Consider the following 15032-nt stretch of genomic DNA (forward strand, 5'->3'; position numbering starts at 1 on the left):
TAGAAACATGGCAAATCCTCCAAATGAACCATCCTTTTATAACAAAATAATTTCACGGTTCCAGAAAACTGAAGTAAAATTTATTTATAAGACTGGTATATAAACATTAAAGATTCTTTCCCATACACAACCGACCTTGACTATCGTTACCTTGGAAAACTCCAGTTGTCATTTGGTAGCTGAAGTTACAAGTTAGTGCATGTAATTTTTGAGGGTACTGACATTTTGTACTCTGGTCCCTAGCATGTCTACCATCATTTTCCTGTGAATACCATTTCCTGAAGTAATGGCCATTCTGCACCTTAAAGCTCACCCAAAGGAACTCTACTTTTGAAGTTGGAATATTCATGTACACTGGACACCAACCTAAACTCTTGAACACTGAATTTCTATAAAATACAACCGTGCATCACATATAATACACACACCTACAAATATACAGAGAGACGCCGTTCCAAAAACCATTTCTTCATATTCTGGGAGCTAAGAACGTATAAATATATCAAATTTTGAAATTATTTTTTTTTTTCGCCATCTCAATGCTGTGAAGCATTGACAAATACTGTTACACCACAGTAATAGGTTCATCTTGAGAGTGATTGTCAGCAGAGGGGACCTACAATTTAACTTTGGCCCCATTCTGACTATTCTAGACATTCCTGAAGTTTTGCAGAAGTGAAAAGCTCAAATCTGCGAGAAGAACAATTCACACACCAGTCTCCTGAGGACTACGCCAAGAATCGTCTGACTGAGAGTTCAGTGTCTTAAATAGAGACAATTAGATCTCCTATTAAACAAATATGGTATTACTTGTTGCTGACATAAAAACAAAACATGTATGCATAAGCGGTAGTATATGTATGTCATTACGTGGCTCCTGTATGAATTTTCTGGAGTTTAAAGCTTCAAATCACAGGAACTCATTTGCATCTTGTATTTGCATTCTTCAACTATGAAGCATACTTTCTAACAGGTGGCCTAGATCAGAAACATGGTGTGCATAAAGCAAAAAACACAGAAGATACTCTACATATTGCAGCAAGAGCTATGATATAGGCCTGTTCTCATAAGACAACTTCAAAATTCACGAATATAAACTTTGAAATTAGATGAATTAATAATTCCATTTCCTATGATTTAGGAAACACTCTTTGAAATTTTGAAAAAAAGTATCAATGGTTTCCTTGTGAGATATATATAATCAAACAAGTGAAATATTGCAGTTTTGCTGTTTAAAATTTGAATGTCCATTGACATAACACACTTTAACCCTCTAAATGACAAGACCTGGAATAAGAATACAAACATCAAGGCTGCTTACAGGGTAAATACAGATGTACAGAAACTTTCTCAGATTACTTTCAAACAACCATATGTCCAGATAGAGTGAAATCCTGTCCCTTCCCCTAAATATTGACACATCTAACTTGATGCCATCTGTTGGCAGAAATTCTTGACTGGGTGATTAATATCAAGTGAATGTTTTACACTGTAGCAGCTTCACAGCAAGTATATGTAAACCAAGCTGATCTAATGGCACATGACATGCAAAAGGTTAAATATTTTCTGAAACACTGTTAATGTTATGCCTGTTTCTTCTATAGTACCTTATAAATTTAACAAATTTCTAAGACTTACCTTCATGTGAGATGTCAACTGGACCCCAAGGACCATTGCGCCCCATGATTTCATACAAGACTATACCAAATGAATATACGTCCCCTTTCTGAGTTCCCTGAGGTGGAGGGTTGGGACTTCGCAGTAGTTCAGGTGCTCGCCACAGTTGGCGTCGCAGTTCCTTCTGTTCATGGTCAGGCTCCTCTTGTCCTGCTACTTGGTCCAATAAAATATAACTGCCAGGTTCAGAATATCAACTACACATGCATAAATGATTTTACTCAATATACAGATACTGAAAAAGAGTGGATAGGAAGACCCTGTTTTCTCCTTCCTACCCATAATAAATACTGTCTATTTTAGTCGCATGTGGCACAAAATGGCTACTGTCCCATTATATTTTAAAGTTTTCATTCAACAATAGCTTTTATCTGCTGAATATCCAATGATATTTTTCCCTTTTAAATTCCATTAAATTGTCCTGAAAAGTGGAAATTCTGATCAGGTAAAGAGGCTGTCTCTGTGTTTAAAGCACCAACCATGAGTATACATGAAGTAGAGGTATGAGTACATATATTCTTAACACCCAGCCACTTTACCCCCAAGGAAAGAATGTCCGATACATATTGGCTAGGAGCCAGGGTGGACCCCTCATCAGATCTGGATGTGTTGGTGAAGGGAGAAATTCCTACTCCTGATATGTATTTAATCCAAAACATCAAGCCCACAGTCAATCATTATTGATTGAACTAACCTAGCTTACACAATCAGTTAATTATATATCAAAAATAATGCTTTGAGACTAAAATTTTAACTGTAATTCATAAAGCTCAATAAACATCTTGTGAGGGAAAATATGAGTGACTAGATACTAGACAAAGGAACAGACAGACTCAACCTCCTTTACTGTATTTTGTACTGTAGTAGGTCAAGCACTTCCTCTTAAGATGTGCAGAGACATAACTTCATGTGTTACACTTTGCACAAATATTTGAGACTTCAAAATGGAATGTAAAGTATTATATTCCAATTAGCTATAAATCTCCATCTAGTGCCGAGGTCAATAAAATGTGAATCTATACATCCACTCCCCCATACACCTTCATGGCGTAGTGCTTAATTAGTGAAGCACAGGGACAGCTTTAACTTCTTAGCTATAAATTCTAGTTATAACTCCAACAGTCTTATCCTGTGCTTCTCTATTCAACAGGGGTGCAATATGTTTCATAAAAATGGCGAAATTAATTTGGTTCCTTTATTATATGGTACAGAATGAGAAATTTGTTATACTTAAATATTAAGAAAAACTTCTATGTTAATTATCTATAAGAAAACTCCATGGTCTGTAGTCCACAAGCAAACTATACTGACTGAGTTACCACTGCTTTGTTGGCAAAGTTAGTGCCAACTTTTGTGGATAGAGGGTGTCGTGAGGTCAGTGCAATGGACCCCCACGGCCGTTAATCTTGGTTTTCTAAGCTGGAGCTGCTATTTCCTTGAAATCACTACTCAGTTATCCTCATGAGCCTGAGTGGACCCCATTCCAGACCCACTACTTCTCAGAAATTCTGGTAGCGCTGGGTATCTAACCCAGACCTCTGGATCTGTAGCCAGGAACTCTGACCTCTAGACCACAGAGGCGGTCTTCTAATTAAAAGATGAGGAAATGGAGGAATTATCCTTTGTTGGCATATGTTTCAGTCCTATGATACTAAAAGGATTTAAAAATTAATTAAGTCTTTGTTGCCCACCTTTAAACTCATGGAGACCAAAGTCTGTGATCTGAAGGACCCAGCGTGAATCCACAAGACAGTTGCTGGAGCGAAAGTTGCCATGGGACACAATGTCACTGTCATGAAGATAGATCATTCCCTGAAGCGAAACATAATGTCATTCCTTACATAAGCCTCATCCTCCAAAATCTTGTTACTGTTATTTTTCATATCAAATTAAACCTTCAAATGTTTTCAATTACTTTACACACACATATTTTTCATAACTGCAACCCCTTAAATTTGTTGTACCCTTCTCTGAGGGGGATCATTTTAAATGTTCTTTTTACATGATATTTTTGCATGTGACGTATAATGTGGGACATTCAATTATAAATTGTACTACATTTTACTCGTCTAGAGGGAGCAAGAGGACAAAGAAGAAATATGACTAAAAATGTTAATCTGTCATTTAACTGAGTGTACAGAACTACTGGAAGATTAAACTCAGCAGTGTTTGTAAATTTCAAAAATATTTTGAAGAACAAGAAATATGAACACTGTCTGGTTGACTGTCCCTTCATATAATTTTCCAGAAGAACTTTTCAGCCTTGTTCCTCTGACAGGTTATCAGAAAAATTCACTGATATGACACATCGGTTTATAACTATGGTGTAATTATTTGTTCAACAGGATTCAAAATTCTTCCATGCACTTCCTATCTCATGTAGTGCTGTACACCAGTGCTTTTCAAAATCACATGTGTAAGAAGGCCATAATGATTCTGTAGAAGAAACTGTCTAATGAAGTCAAATTAATTGTTTCAGTGCCCTGCAACAAATGCAGTGTGACCTGAATAACAACATATTGATATATAATTTGAATTCATTGGATTCATACGAAGTGTAGTCAACTTTGCACTACTGTTTTGATATTCTTCACATTACACCATAAGTGAAGATGAAAACAAAACCATCACTCACAAGCTAGAAAAAATTATGTACAGTCTCAGGAGAACAATATACATTATATGTGTAATATAGCCCCCAGGGATGATCCATATCTTATGTTGAGGCTGCAGTAGTCATCATCAAGGTGAATGACATAGATATATACATCTCACAGTAGAAGTATGGTTGGGGATGTGAAGCACTGTGCTTTAAATGGGGCAAGCTTTATAATTTTATGTAAGCAGATTCAGAAGTTCCATAAATAATATTTCTCTGATTAACTTTCTAATGTCAAGAAAGACTTTCTACATATTTCAAATGTAACTGTAATGATACTGCCATGTTATGTATCCATATATCAGTGTGAAACAGCATTCTCAATATATGCATAACAGAACATGATGTAAGGATACAACTTTCTATTAATGCACCTGACTTCAAGGTACTTTTGAACAATAAACAGATACACCAGTTGAATTAAACATTAAGTACAAGTACACTGTTTTCTGAAATATGAGACTAGCCTGAACTTTGAAGCAGCATTATAATTAAAAACAAATATTTTAAAAATAATAGGTGTTAGAGCTGTTGTTTTATGAAAATGTTTTACTGTGAAAAAGATTCTGCAGCAATGAAATAATTAAGAAACACTGTTTTACCCATACAAATACTATATATAAACACAGCGGTTGAAGCTGTAATTCTAAAGATTTGTTACAAGGGTCTAGTGTCATTACAGTAAAATTCTCTTTTGGTTTTTTATATCATCATTCTTTTAATTCCATGAATGAATATTATCAACATAATTGGTCATAAGTGTGCAAATTTGTAATGTATTTAATTCAGTTAATATAGGTAATTTAAATAAAATTGTATTAATTCAAGTTTCATGGTAAGTTATTTTTAAATTATGTATATTAATTAAAAATGTATTATTTTTTACTTTATATTATTATTTATGTTAATCAATTAATTAAATAATTTCGATTATGTGACTCATGTAATTTTGTATATGTATCTTGATATATCTATTTTCAAATGGACCATTTCCACATCCTAGGTTTGTTACCTGTATGGATATATGGAAAATGAAGGAAATGAATGAATGAATGAATGAATGAATGAATGAATGGATGGATGAACTGTCTAGACAAGAAATAAAATGTTTCGGAATCTAGTTTTGTCTTTAACCTGAGGTATAATAGAACAGTTCTAGCTGCAAATATGTGATATTTTGGGGGAAAAGTTTTGAAATATTTGTGAATGAAAACTTTGAACTAATGATGTAAAATTTATCCCACTGGGGCAAGGAACTTATTTATACACGAAAGCAAAAGGAAGTTCATAATCATGCAAATAAATAATAGTGTCACAGAGACACTATGTAGACATGTAGACTATGTAGACATCTGGATCATAACCATGCAAGTAATAAGAGCCATATTTGTTCATCCCTGACCTTTTGAAAGCATCACAAATCTAACTTACCTTTAGAATATCTGATACTAAGGATGACACAAACATGTTGTCAAGGTGTAAGTCTTTGTTAGCTAGTACATCTTCTAGGCTTCCCCTGGCACAGTAGGCTGTTAACACACATAGATTCCCATGATCCACACAAGCACCAATGAATGGGATTAGGTTCTCATGTCGAGCCTCACGGATCTATAATCATGATACATATACAGAAAATTAAGGAGAAGTTTTACTTTCCTTCTTGACATGACTTTAAATAACTTGAATATACACATAATTCAAGTGATATTTCAGGTTCAAATGGCAGTGAGTATCTTAAGAATTAAATTAATCCTGTCTTCCTGAAATCAAGTTTCTTCAAATATGCTATGTTCTGTGTTTGAAGGAAAACACTTTTTAAAATTCAGCTGAGAACCTAGTAACTTTATATATAAGGTGACATGGAGAGAACTGCATACAGATATGAGAAAGTTCAGCAAACTTTATCTGACAGTTGATACAGAGAGTTATACAGGTATAGATTAGGTAATATATGCAAATTACCTGCTTTAGTTCTTTGCGGATATTCCTAGTTATATCAATGCTTCTTTTATGCAGAAGTTTAATAGCTACGATGTTACCACGATATAGGCCTATACGTGTGTATGCTCTCTTATGGCTCAATTCAGGCTGGTCCACCATAATGCTGCCCCCTACTGGTGCACCACACTGGAACACACTCTGCCGACAAACTTGAATCTGCCAAATGTAAGGAATGAACATGTTCAAATACAAATTAAACTACTGGATAAACTTCATACTATTTCAAAGCCACCCTTAGTTAGTTAGTTAGTTAGTTATTGGAGAGAGTGGGTTTCCCCATTGTTGGCAGAGTGCGGGAATCGGGAACAAATATTCCAACGACCAGTTTAGAATATAAACTGTATTTGTGACTTGAAAAATACAATAGTAGGAATACATATGTCTCGCCTTTCCAGTATCCAACTCAGAAGTGTTCAGGTTACACAAAAAAACAAAAGACAATCTCTACAACATCTGTTTCAGAAGAATATATCGAACACACTTTCAAGGGTACCAACTTTTGATTTGCAAAANGACGTATAAGTCCATGGTTTATGCTGACCGTCTTACAGTGTATACACTTTTTCACCTTATTCTTCACTTCCACACTACATGTTTCGGCACTAATGTGCCATCTTCAGGTGTCTTTATGCACGTTAAACTATTGTACTGCATGCCATAATGTCTTCATTCTAAAATGACTAAAATCTGTATTCGTCATATAGGACGTTGAATTCTAAATAATAAAACTTTTCAGGATTCTTCCTACGTCACACTCAAACATGCGAATTACGCCAGTCCTCTTTTATGTGAGCATTCTTCCTACATATATTTGTGTATCGTGTTCTGTGTTGTGTTTTGCTCCTGTTATTGCATGTGTTGTACTGTATAAGTCTGTTTCAAATAAGAACTACTTTAAGTTCTAATTCCTGCCATAAATATGCGCAGCAATGTCAAGGTGCATAAGTGGGAGGAAAAGAAGAACGAGAAGGAAGAGGAGGAGGTAGAGGAGAAGGAAGAGGAAGGAGATTAAGAAGAGGAGGAAGACGTAGGAGGAGAGGGAGAAACCGGAGGAGGGGAGGAGAAGCAAGATACATTTCGAGATTTTATGTACAACCTCAATGCTTCTATTGTTTAGGAAACCATTGCTCCTTAAAAATTAAACATTCTTTATTTCTTTAGTCTGAAAGACCTATAATTTACTGAATGAAATTGTGATAAATTCAGGAAATATTTCACCATTTTAAAGAAAATGGGGCACTTACCATACTCTTATTTGTGGCTTCAGCTGCCTCAGTGGGGATAATAGTCACATCTCGCATATCTATCTTCCACAGCAGGCATGCTAATTTCTGCTCATAGCGATAATGCCTGAAGCAATCACAACTGATGTTTAGTTTACAAAATCCACCTATCCACTTGCACAGTGTGATCAGTGTTACAATTACTAGTGTTAAAATTGATTGCAATGAGAAATAAGTGCATACATAATTGTGGATGGGGAATCTGAAGGATGGACCTAGGCAAATGTCACACAAAACTTAAAATTTTTGGTTTTTACTGGTGATTCTGTGCAGTGAAACACATAAAAAACAAAATTCTCTCTTAAATAACATTAATGTAATATATTTAAAGAATTTTTCATCACAGCCTCTATAAGTAAGATGCAACATGTGATGCCAAACCACTTACTTAAAAGCAAAGATGCCCCCAACAAGCAAAAAGGAGAAGAGGACAGATAATGTCACAATCACCCTCCAATCCGGCTTGTAGATACATTTCTCTCCTTGGAATCCACAAGAGGGCTCAGCTTTTGGTTCAACACCACCAACCCACTGAATTTTTCTATGTTCATCGAAATATTTGAACTCCTGAAACATACCATTTTAATGTCAATTCATGATGTAGTTGTGTCACTATAAATGACTAATAACATTGTCATCTAAGTTATTTTGAGAGAGTGGAGAGAGGATTTTGATAACCCACATATAATCCAATATTAAGCATCAAGATTCAGCCCCTTCCCCCACTCCTTATTGTTCTAATTTTAAATAATCACAATATTTCTGATTAACAACTTTTTTTTTCTAATTCTGTAATATATATGAACAAGTAAAAATGCATCATTCTTCAAGCTTCAGTAATGAAAATTCAGGTTAAAAATTTTCTGGTTCAAATTGTTTACTCACTAATTACTGGATTAGTTTTACACGTGGATTATATGAACTTGTGAATTCTGCTTTCTTTTTTTTTTAACATACTGTCATGTCTGCAGTGTAGCATGTGGTAAAATCAAATGCCTCTTGATGTACCTATTTCAAGTAGTACAACATTATGTATAAGTGAAATTCAAAAGCCAATATACATTTAGTGAGTTGCCCCGATCATTGTGGTCCAAAAGTATTATGTCAAACAGAGAACTTACTATGAAATTTTAATGTTATATTGCATCAAACTCTGTTAAATATTAAATTAAAAAGTTCCCAAGCCCGAGTTTGGATTTTTGCTAAACCAAAGTCATAAGTTCATGAACAGTTTCAAACACAAATCTTTTGCAGATATCCAATTAAAATATCCTGATGCAAAGAAAAACTGAATTATGTGAATATACTAATTAAATTATTACCTTTGATATTATGTTACATCAGGGAAATAAATTATAGGCATTACCTGTATAGGTGGAAATGTTGATCAATTCTCCCCCCACCCCCACCTCCACCCCCCAATCAGTTTATAAACTCCAGACATCTCATACAATTGTGGTTATTTGTACTGACTGTCTTCTATATACTTATCACTTAGCTGCTGACTTAGTATAGAGTTAATTCTTTGAACAGCGAGTTTTAAAGGTCCTAAAAGTACTGAATGAGTGAGTGGCTTTTCCTTTTTCCTCCCCTGGCCCACAAGTGAAATATGCTCCAGAAACTTCTGTTCCATAGCAGAGCAAGACATTTATGCATATGCTCATACTCTATGCAGCATGTTTAACTTTGCAGTACATTCACACTCTACAGCACATGAAACATGAAAACTGTACAGGTACAATCATGTTCCATGCATCATTTTTTATGTGAATGGCCAGTGACAATTAATTATAGTTAAAATACAGCTTGAAGTGTGCAAATATTATTAGTCTTTTAGACAAGTCTGATGAGGTAAGTGTATGTAAACTGGATATAATGAGAAAGGAAAGAGCACTTACTTACCAAAGTAAGGGGCCTTAGAGACAATAAGAGAAGAATAGACTCCAGTCTCTGCCAGCAGTTGTGGAACTTTTGCTGGTTCTTCCAGTTCAGTTGCACAAGGAACCATGACCTACAAGTGACCCATTCTTCAAACAATTTTCCTCTTAATTCTCATATTCATAATCATGTCTAAGAAGTATAATTAAATAGTGTTTTGCAGGTTATGTATCTTTCTTGTTTTCAATACAATCTTGAAGTTTATAATTTCAGATACATCTGACAATCATTTGACTAATAGCAGTTGCTATTGCAAAATGTGTTAATATATTTTACACCCAGAGATATCAAGGAGTAGAAAGAGATACGCATATCAATTCTCTTATTACAATAAAGTCAATAAAATTGTGCAACTTGTGATTTATCATTAACAGGTAATATGAATCACAGGAGAGTTTAATGCGATAACAGATATTGTAGTCTCTAGATTAATAAAGAGACTTATGCAGGACAACCAACAAAGTTATGAAGAAGAGACTTTTTACAAGCACACATTCTGTTACTATTACCAAAAGGAATAGTGCATCATGATTTTACAGGTTTTATATTTCATATCCATAAGTTCAGGGGGAAAGAACCAATATGTTTATGCCGGGGCACTTGTTTCACCACTGTTTGTGGTGCTTAATTCTTTCCTTTCTCACATAACATAATTTACATACACAACCATCCACAATTAAGGTACTGGCTACATAACCTCCTTATTCAGAATCCACTGACAATATTTTTGGAATACTGGATTAGAAGTCAATCTTTATTAGTAAATAAAATGTTCCTTCCTTCTTAGGAATAAAATTATGATATTAAAATATTTCTTTATAGGCAAGGAACATTCAGCCTTGAATTATAAGTTTGTAACTAGTGATGAATTTTCAACAACAACAACAACAACAATAACAATAACAATAACAATAACAATAATAATAATAATAATAATAATAATAATAATAATAATAATAATAATACAGTTAGGGGGATTCATTGCCAGATGAGTGGTGAGGCTCCAGAAATTTATTTTCCACTCCTTTTACCCTGAGTTCATGTATGAAACACAACTTAAGCAAAACAAGATTTTAATTCAGAGCATCCCTAAAACACAGTAACATTATAAACTACTAAACTTGCAGATGCTGCAACATGTGAGGAGAAGATTATTCTGATAACCCTTGACCAAATTCATATTTTAATTTTCATATTTAGTATGTCATACCTTGACATGAATAACAGTTTACAAAAACTATATCATCACACAAGAAAATGTTCCTCAGCAACATACAAGAAGCTGTATATGATTTACATCCTTTACAACTTACTTAACTACATGATATTCTTATAAATATTTTTTAAAATGTATTGATAATAGATAAGTAATTTTTATTGGATTGTGTCTTTTCATTGAGAGAGTTTCCATGGCTCTTAAAAAACAAGTTCCCAATTGCTGCAGCAGAAGTTCAATGTCATTTTCTTCTTTCTAAAGCTGTAACACTACAATGAAATAATTCGGAATAAAAATACAGTTATACAGACTAGAAGCAACCACAGTATAAAAACTTACAGGCAAGTCATGTGGGTTGCTGCTCACATTTGGAGTATACTGGAAGTAGGCAACAGTCTGCATGCTCATTCGCAAGCTGCCATTAACACTCTCATCATCCAACAGTGCTACCACAGTATAGTTTCCCTCAGCATCACCATTTCCATCAATAAATACCTATAAAATTAAAGTGGACTGGACTATAAATCATTTCATAGGTTTACTGAGGTCTTTTAAATGCGCATTGTATTTTAAACAATTTAATGCAATCAGAGCATCATATGCTGTGTAAGTTTAATATCAAATGAAAAACTGAATTTTAATTCGCTTCAGTGCATTTATTGAGATGTTTATGGCACTTGAACCCATAAATTATGTCTAATTTTGTCTTTGTAAGTAGTGAAGTTATGTTTACAACCCAGATAAATTAGTATTCTCACCACCTAAAAAGTTCACATTGGTCCATTTAATATAATTTAACCATTTTTAAAAGTTCAGTATCTCAACAGACATAGAGGAGCTAAATTTGTTTCAAGAATGAGGAATACATACATCATAGCCCTGAACAGAGTGATAAGAACGGTTGCGAATTTTCTGAAGAATAGCTGAACCATTACGTGGATCTTCACCATTTTGGAACACTTCTGTGAGGGCACGTGCATAAATCATGACAGCGTCATACAGGTGGGCTGCGTCTATTGGCACCTATTAACATAAATTGTATCATCTTATTTGACTTTTATTGTACCATATTGAAATCCTCCCCATAGGAGTTCCCGGCCTGGATTAAATGGCGTTGTAAAATTAAAAATGTGTCCCCTTTTCTAAAAATGTAAACTCCTCCAAAACACCCAATGATGAAAGTAGAATAGAAAAAGTATCAAACAGCAAATGAAACATAGATGATGACACTGCAAATATTTCATTTCTATAATTTTTATAGAGGGCATCCTGATAGTTGCACTTTATTAATGTATAAAGACTAAAATTCTATGCAGTGCGACAATTTTTAGTAAATAGGTAAAATATTTTGCTGCCTCATATGTTTCTATCCTAGGCATCCATCTTTAAGAGGCAATCCTGATTGCAGCAATTTAGCTGATTAATTTGTTGTATTTGTGTAAAGACAATGAAATTACTGGTAACTAGATCTAGATAATATTATTCAGACAACAAACCCCCCTATATTAGGGTGGTACAGTGTATACTGTAAAGATATGCACAAGAATTAGATGTAAAACTGACAATTTCCTTATCCAAATGGTTGTAATACCTGTATGTATGGATTGTTGAATGATAATAAATGATATATCCAACAATGCCAAAGGAATTACTTTACCTAAGACTTAAGTAAAATATTTCCTTCAGCACTTTTGATTTATTTCTTGAAGACTGCCACTTAGGGCAGAAATAGTTCGGGCAGCAAATGATTTTATCTGTTTATGAAAAGTTGATACACTTTAAAAAAAAAAAATTATCTCTATTCATTCCTACAATTTATATTAATCATGGCCATCTGGTCACTCCTAGTCCAGATGTGAAACAAATACTCTTATCATCTAGAATGTGCTTCTTTTTTCTCTACTTAACACATCCTGCTACTTCCCAAACTTTCTTCATGTTTACCCTAATGACAAATCAGTTTACTTCTCCAAAACATTGGTAACCATCTACCAGACTGTCAGATGTTTTCACCTTGAAGACCACGGTATACATGTTAGTAGAATTGTTTTAGAATCTACCAGTACTCCTTTAGAGATTCTAGTAAATCATGGACCATCTCTACAATCAGGTACTCTCATGTCAAACAAGGACCAGGCCCTTCATCACAGGTGTCCAGGTATTTGTGACAGTACCTGATAAGCTCATTCATTCATTCATCCATTTATTTACATTCCATGGATCCTTACATGGTTGGAAGACCAGTGGATATAGAAATAGTCAAAGACAACAAGACAAATCATCCGCTTACAGTAAAAGAACTGTGTGAAAGAAGCAATAAAATGCTCAGTTGACTTGAGTCCTTGTTTTGCTGAGTGCTCAAGCCAAATGGTATGCTAGAAAAGAAGTGCACATCATCATCATCACTGGCACGACAGCCCTTTGTGAGCCCTGGCCTTCCTCAGGATTGCTTGCCATTCTTTTCCATTCAATGCTACATTCCTCCAGTTCTTTATACCCAAGATTCTTATGTCCTGCCATACACATACTTCGTTGTATATCTTAGAGGTGTTGTGTTACATAAAAAAGCACAAAGCAGATTTGATCCAGAATATAAATATTCACAGTTATAATACAAGAATAAACAAGGATTTTCATGTTCAGTTCTGTAGAACTACATTATTTAAAAAGAGTGTGGTAAATATGGGGATAGAATTGCATAGTAAGTTGCCTGACAAAATAAAAAACTCAGTGGGTTTTTCAGTTTTTAAAAGAGACTTAAAATCCTTTTTATTGAAACATTCCTTTTACACAATAAATGAATTCGTTAGTTTTAAATAAAAAGATGGATGGTGAAAGTACTCATATTTGGATGTCATAGCAAATCATAAGTTGTATACAATGATTTGTGTATTTGTTTTTTCTTTTTTCTTTTTCAAATGTAGTATCTACATATTGCTTAGGATTGTAAAATGTTGTTAGTATCCTTGTAACTTTGTAGGTTTGTTTGTTAAGTTGTACTCCTGGATAAATCAATCAATCAATCAATCAATCAATCAATAAATATAGTTCGTAGTATGCTTGTAACTATGTAGATTTATTTTGTTAACTTATATTACTGAATGACGTGTCCAAATGTTACTATGTAGCAAAACGGATGAAAATAAAATACAATGCAATACAATACATTCTTCCCATCTTAATCTTGGTCTTCTCACTCTCCTATTTCCTTCTTGTTTAGTCTTCAGTATTTTCTTAATCATTCTATTCTCGCTGGCACGTATTATGTGTCCAGCCCATTCAAGCATTTTCACATTTATAAATCCAATAATGTCTGGTGCATTAAATAGTTTGTGTAGCTCCATATTCCATTTTCTTCCACTGGTCCAAAGATATATCTGAAGATCCTCCTTTCAAATATAGTTAACCGTCTTTCATCCAATCTTGACAGTGGCCAGGTCTCAGAGGCATAAGATAGCACTGATCTTATAAGTACTTTATACATCATAGTTTTGGCTTTCCTGGGTATTAATTGGGATTTCAGGTGTTTCCTAAGGCCATGGAGACATTTATTTTCCGCAAGTACACACTTTTTTATTTCATCACTGATTGGCTCTGACTAAGGCGATTAACTTCCGTGGAATGTGCATCTCTTCCAGTGCCAGAAAAAGACTATCTCTATCGATGGAATCATAGGCTGATCAGAAGTTAATGAAAAGATGATGTATTTCAATTTGGAATTCATTACAATTTTCAAGGAACTGGTGAATAGCGAAAATCTGATCATTAGTTGATCTTCCTTGACGAAACCCACATTGGTAATCCCCAATTAGGCCTTCCACAAAGGGAGAGAGTCTGTTAAATAGAATGTTGGAAAATATTTTATATGCTATGCACAACAGACTAATTCCTCTATAGTTAGAGCATTCCATGACATCACCTTTCTTATGGATAGGGCATACAATACTTAGGTTCCATTCCTTTGGGATTATTTCAGTTATCCATATCTTAAGTATTAGCTGATGTAAATGCTTAGCATATTCTGGGCCTGCAAATTTCACTAATTCTGCTGTGATGAGATCCATTCCTGGAGCTTTATTATTTTTCAATATTTTGATAGCTTGTTCTACTTCTTTTATGGTCGGCGCTGGCTCTTCAGCCTCAAAATTACCTTGATTCCAGTCTATGCTCATACCTTCCGCTTGTTCAGAGGCATTATCATTTAATAATTCCTCAAAATATTGCGCCCATCTTTCCAATATTGCTTCATCGCTACTCA

At 34.3% G+C, this 15032-nt stretch overlaps 1 protein-coding gene across 1 annotated transcript in view; it reads right to left on the reverse strand.

The window, feature by feature from the left end:
• The window catches only part of LOC111875321 (guanylate cyclase 32E), a 60736-nt gene that overhangs the window by 15554 nt on the left and 30150 nt on the right, over positions 1–15032 (reverse strand). The window contains exons 6-13 of the mRNA XM_023871467.2: positions 11645–11797; positions 11114–11269; positions 8009–8187; positions 7582–7687; positions 6299–6493; positions 5768–5944; positions 3369–3489; positions 1639–1830 (exon numbers count right to left, since the gene is read on the reverse strand). Of these exons, the coding sequence (XP_023727235.1) occupies positions 1639–1830; positions 3369–3489; positions 5768–5944; positions 6299–6493; positions 7582–7687; positions 8009–8187; positions 11114–11269; positions 11645–11797 (1279 nt within the window). The remainder of the gene's footprint in view (positions 1–1638; positions 1831–3368; positions 3490–5767; positions 5945–6298; positions 6494–7581; positions 7688–8008; positions 8188–11113; positions 11270–11644; positions 11798–15032) is intronic.

Source organism: Cryptotermes secundus, unplaced genomic scaffold (assembly GCF_002891405.2).
Source record: "Cryptotermes secundus unplaced genomic scaffold, Csec_1.0 scaffold442, whole genome shotgun sequence".
NCBI classification, from domain to species: domain Eukaryota; kingdom Metazoa; phylum Arthropoda; class Insecta; order Blattodea; family Kalotermitidae; genus Cryptotermes; species Cryptotermes secundus.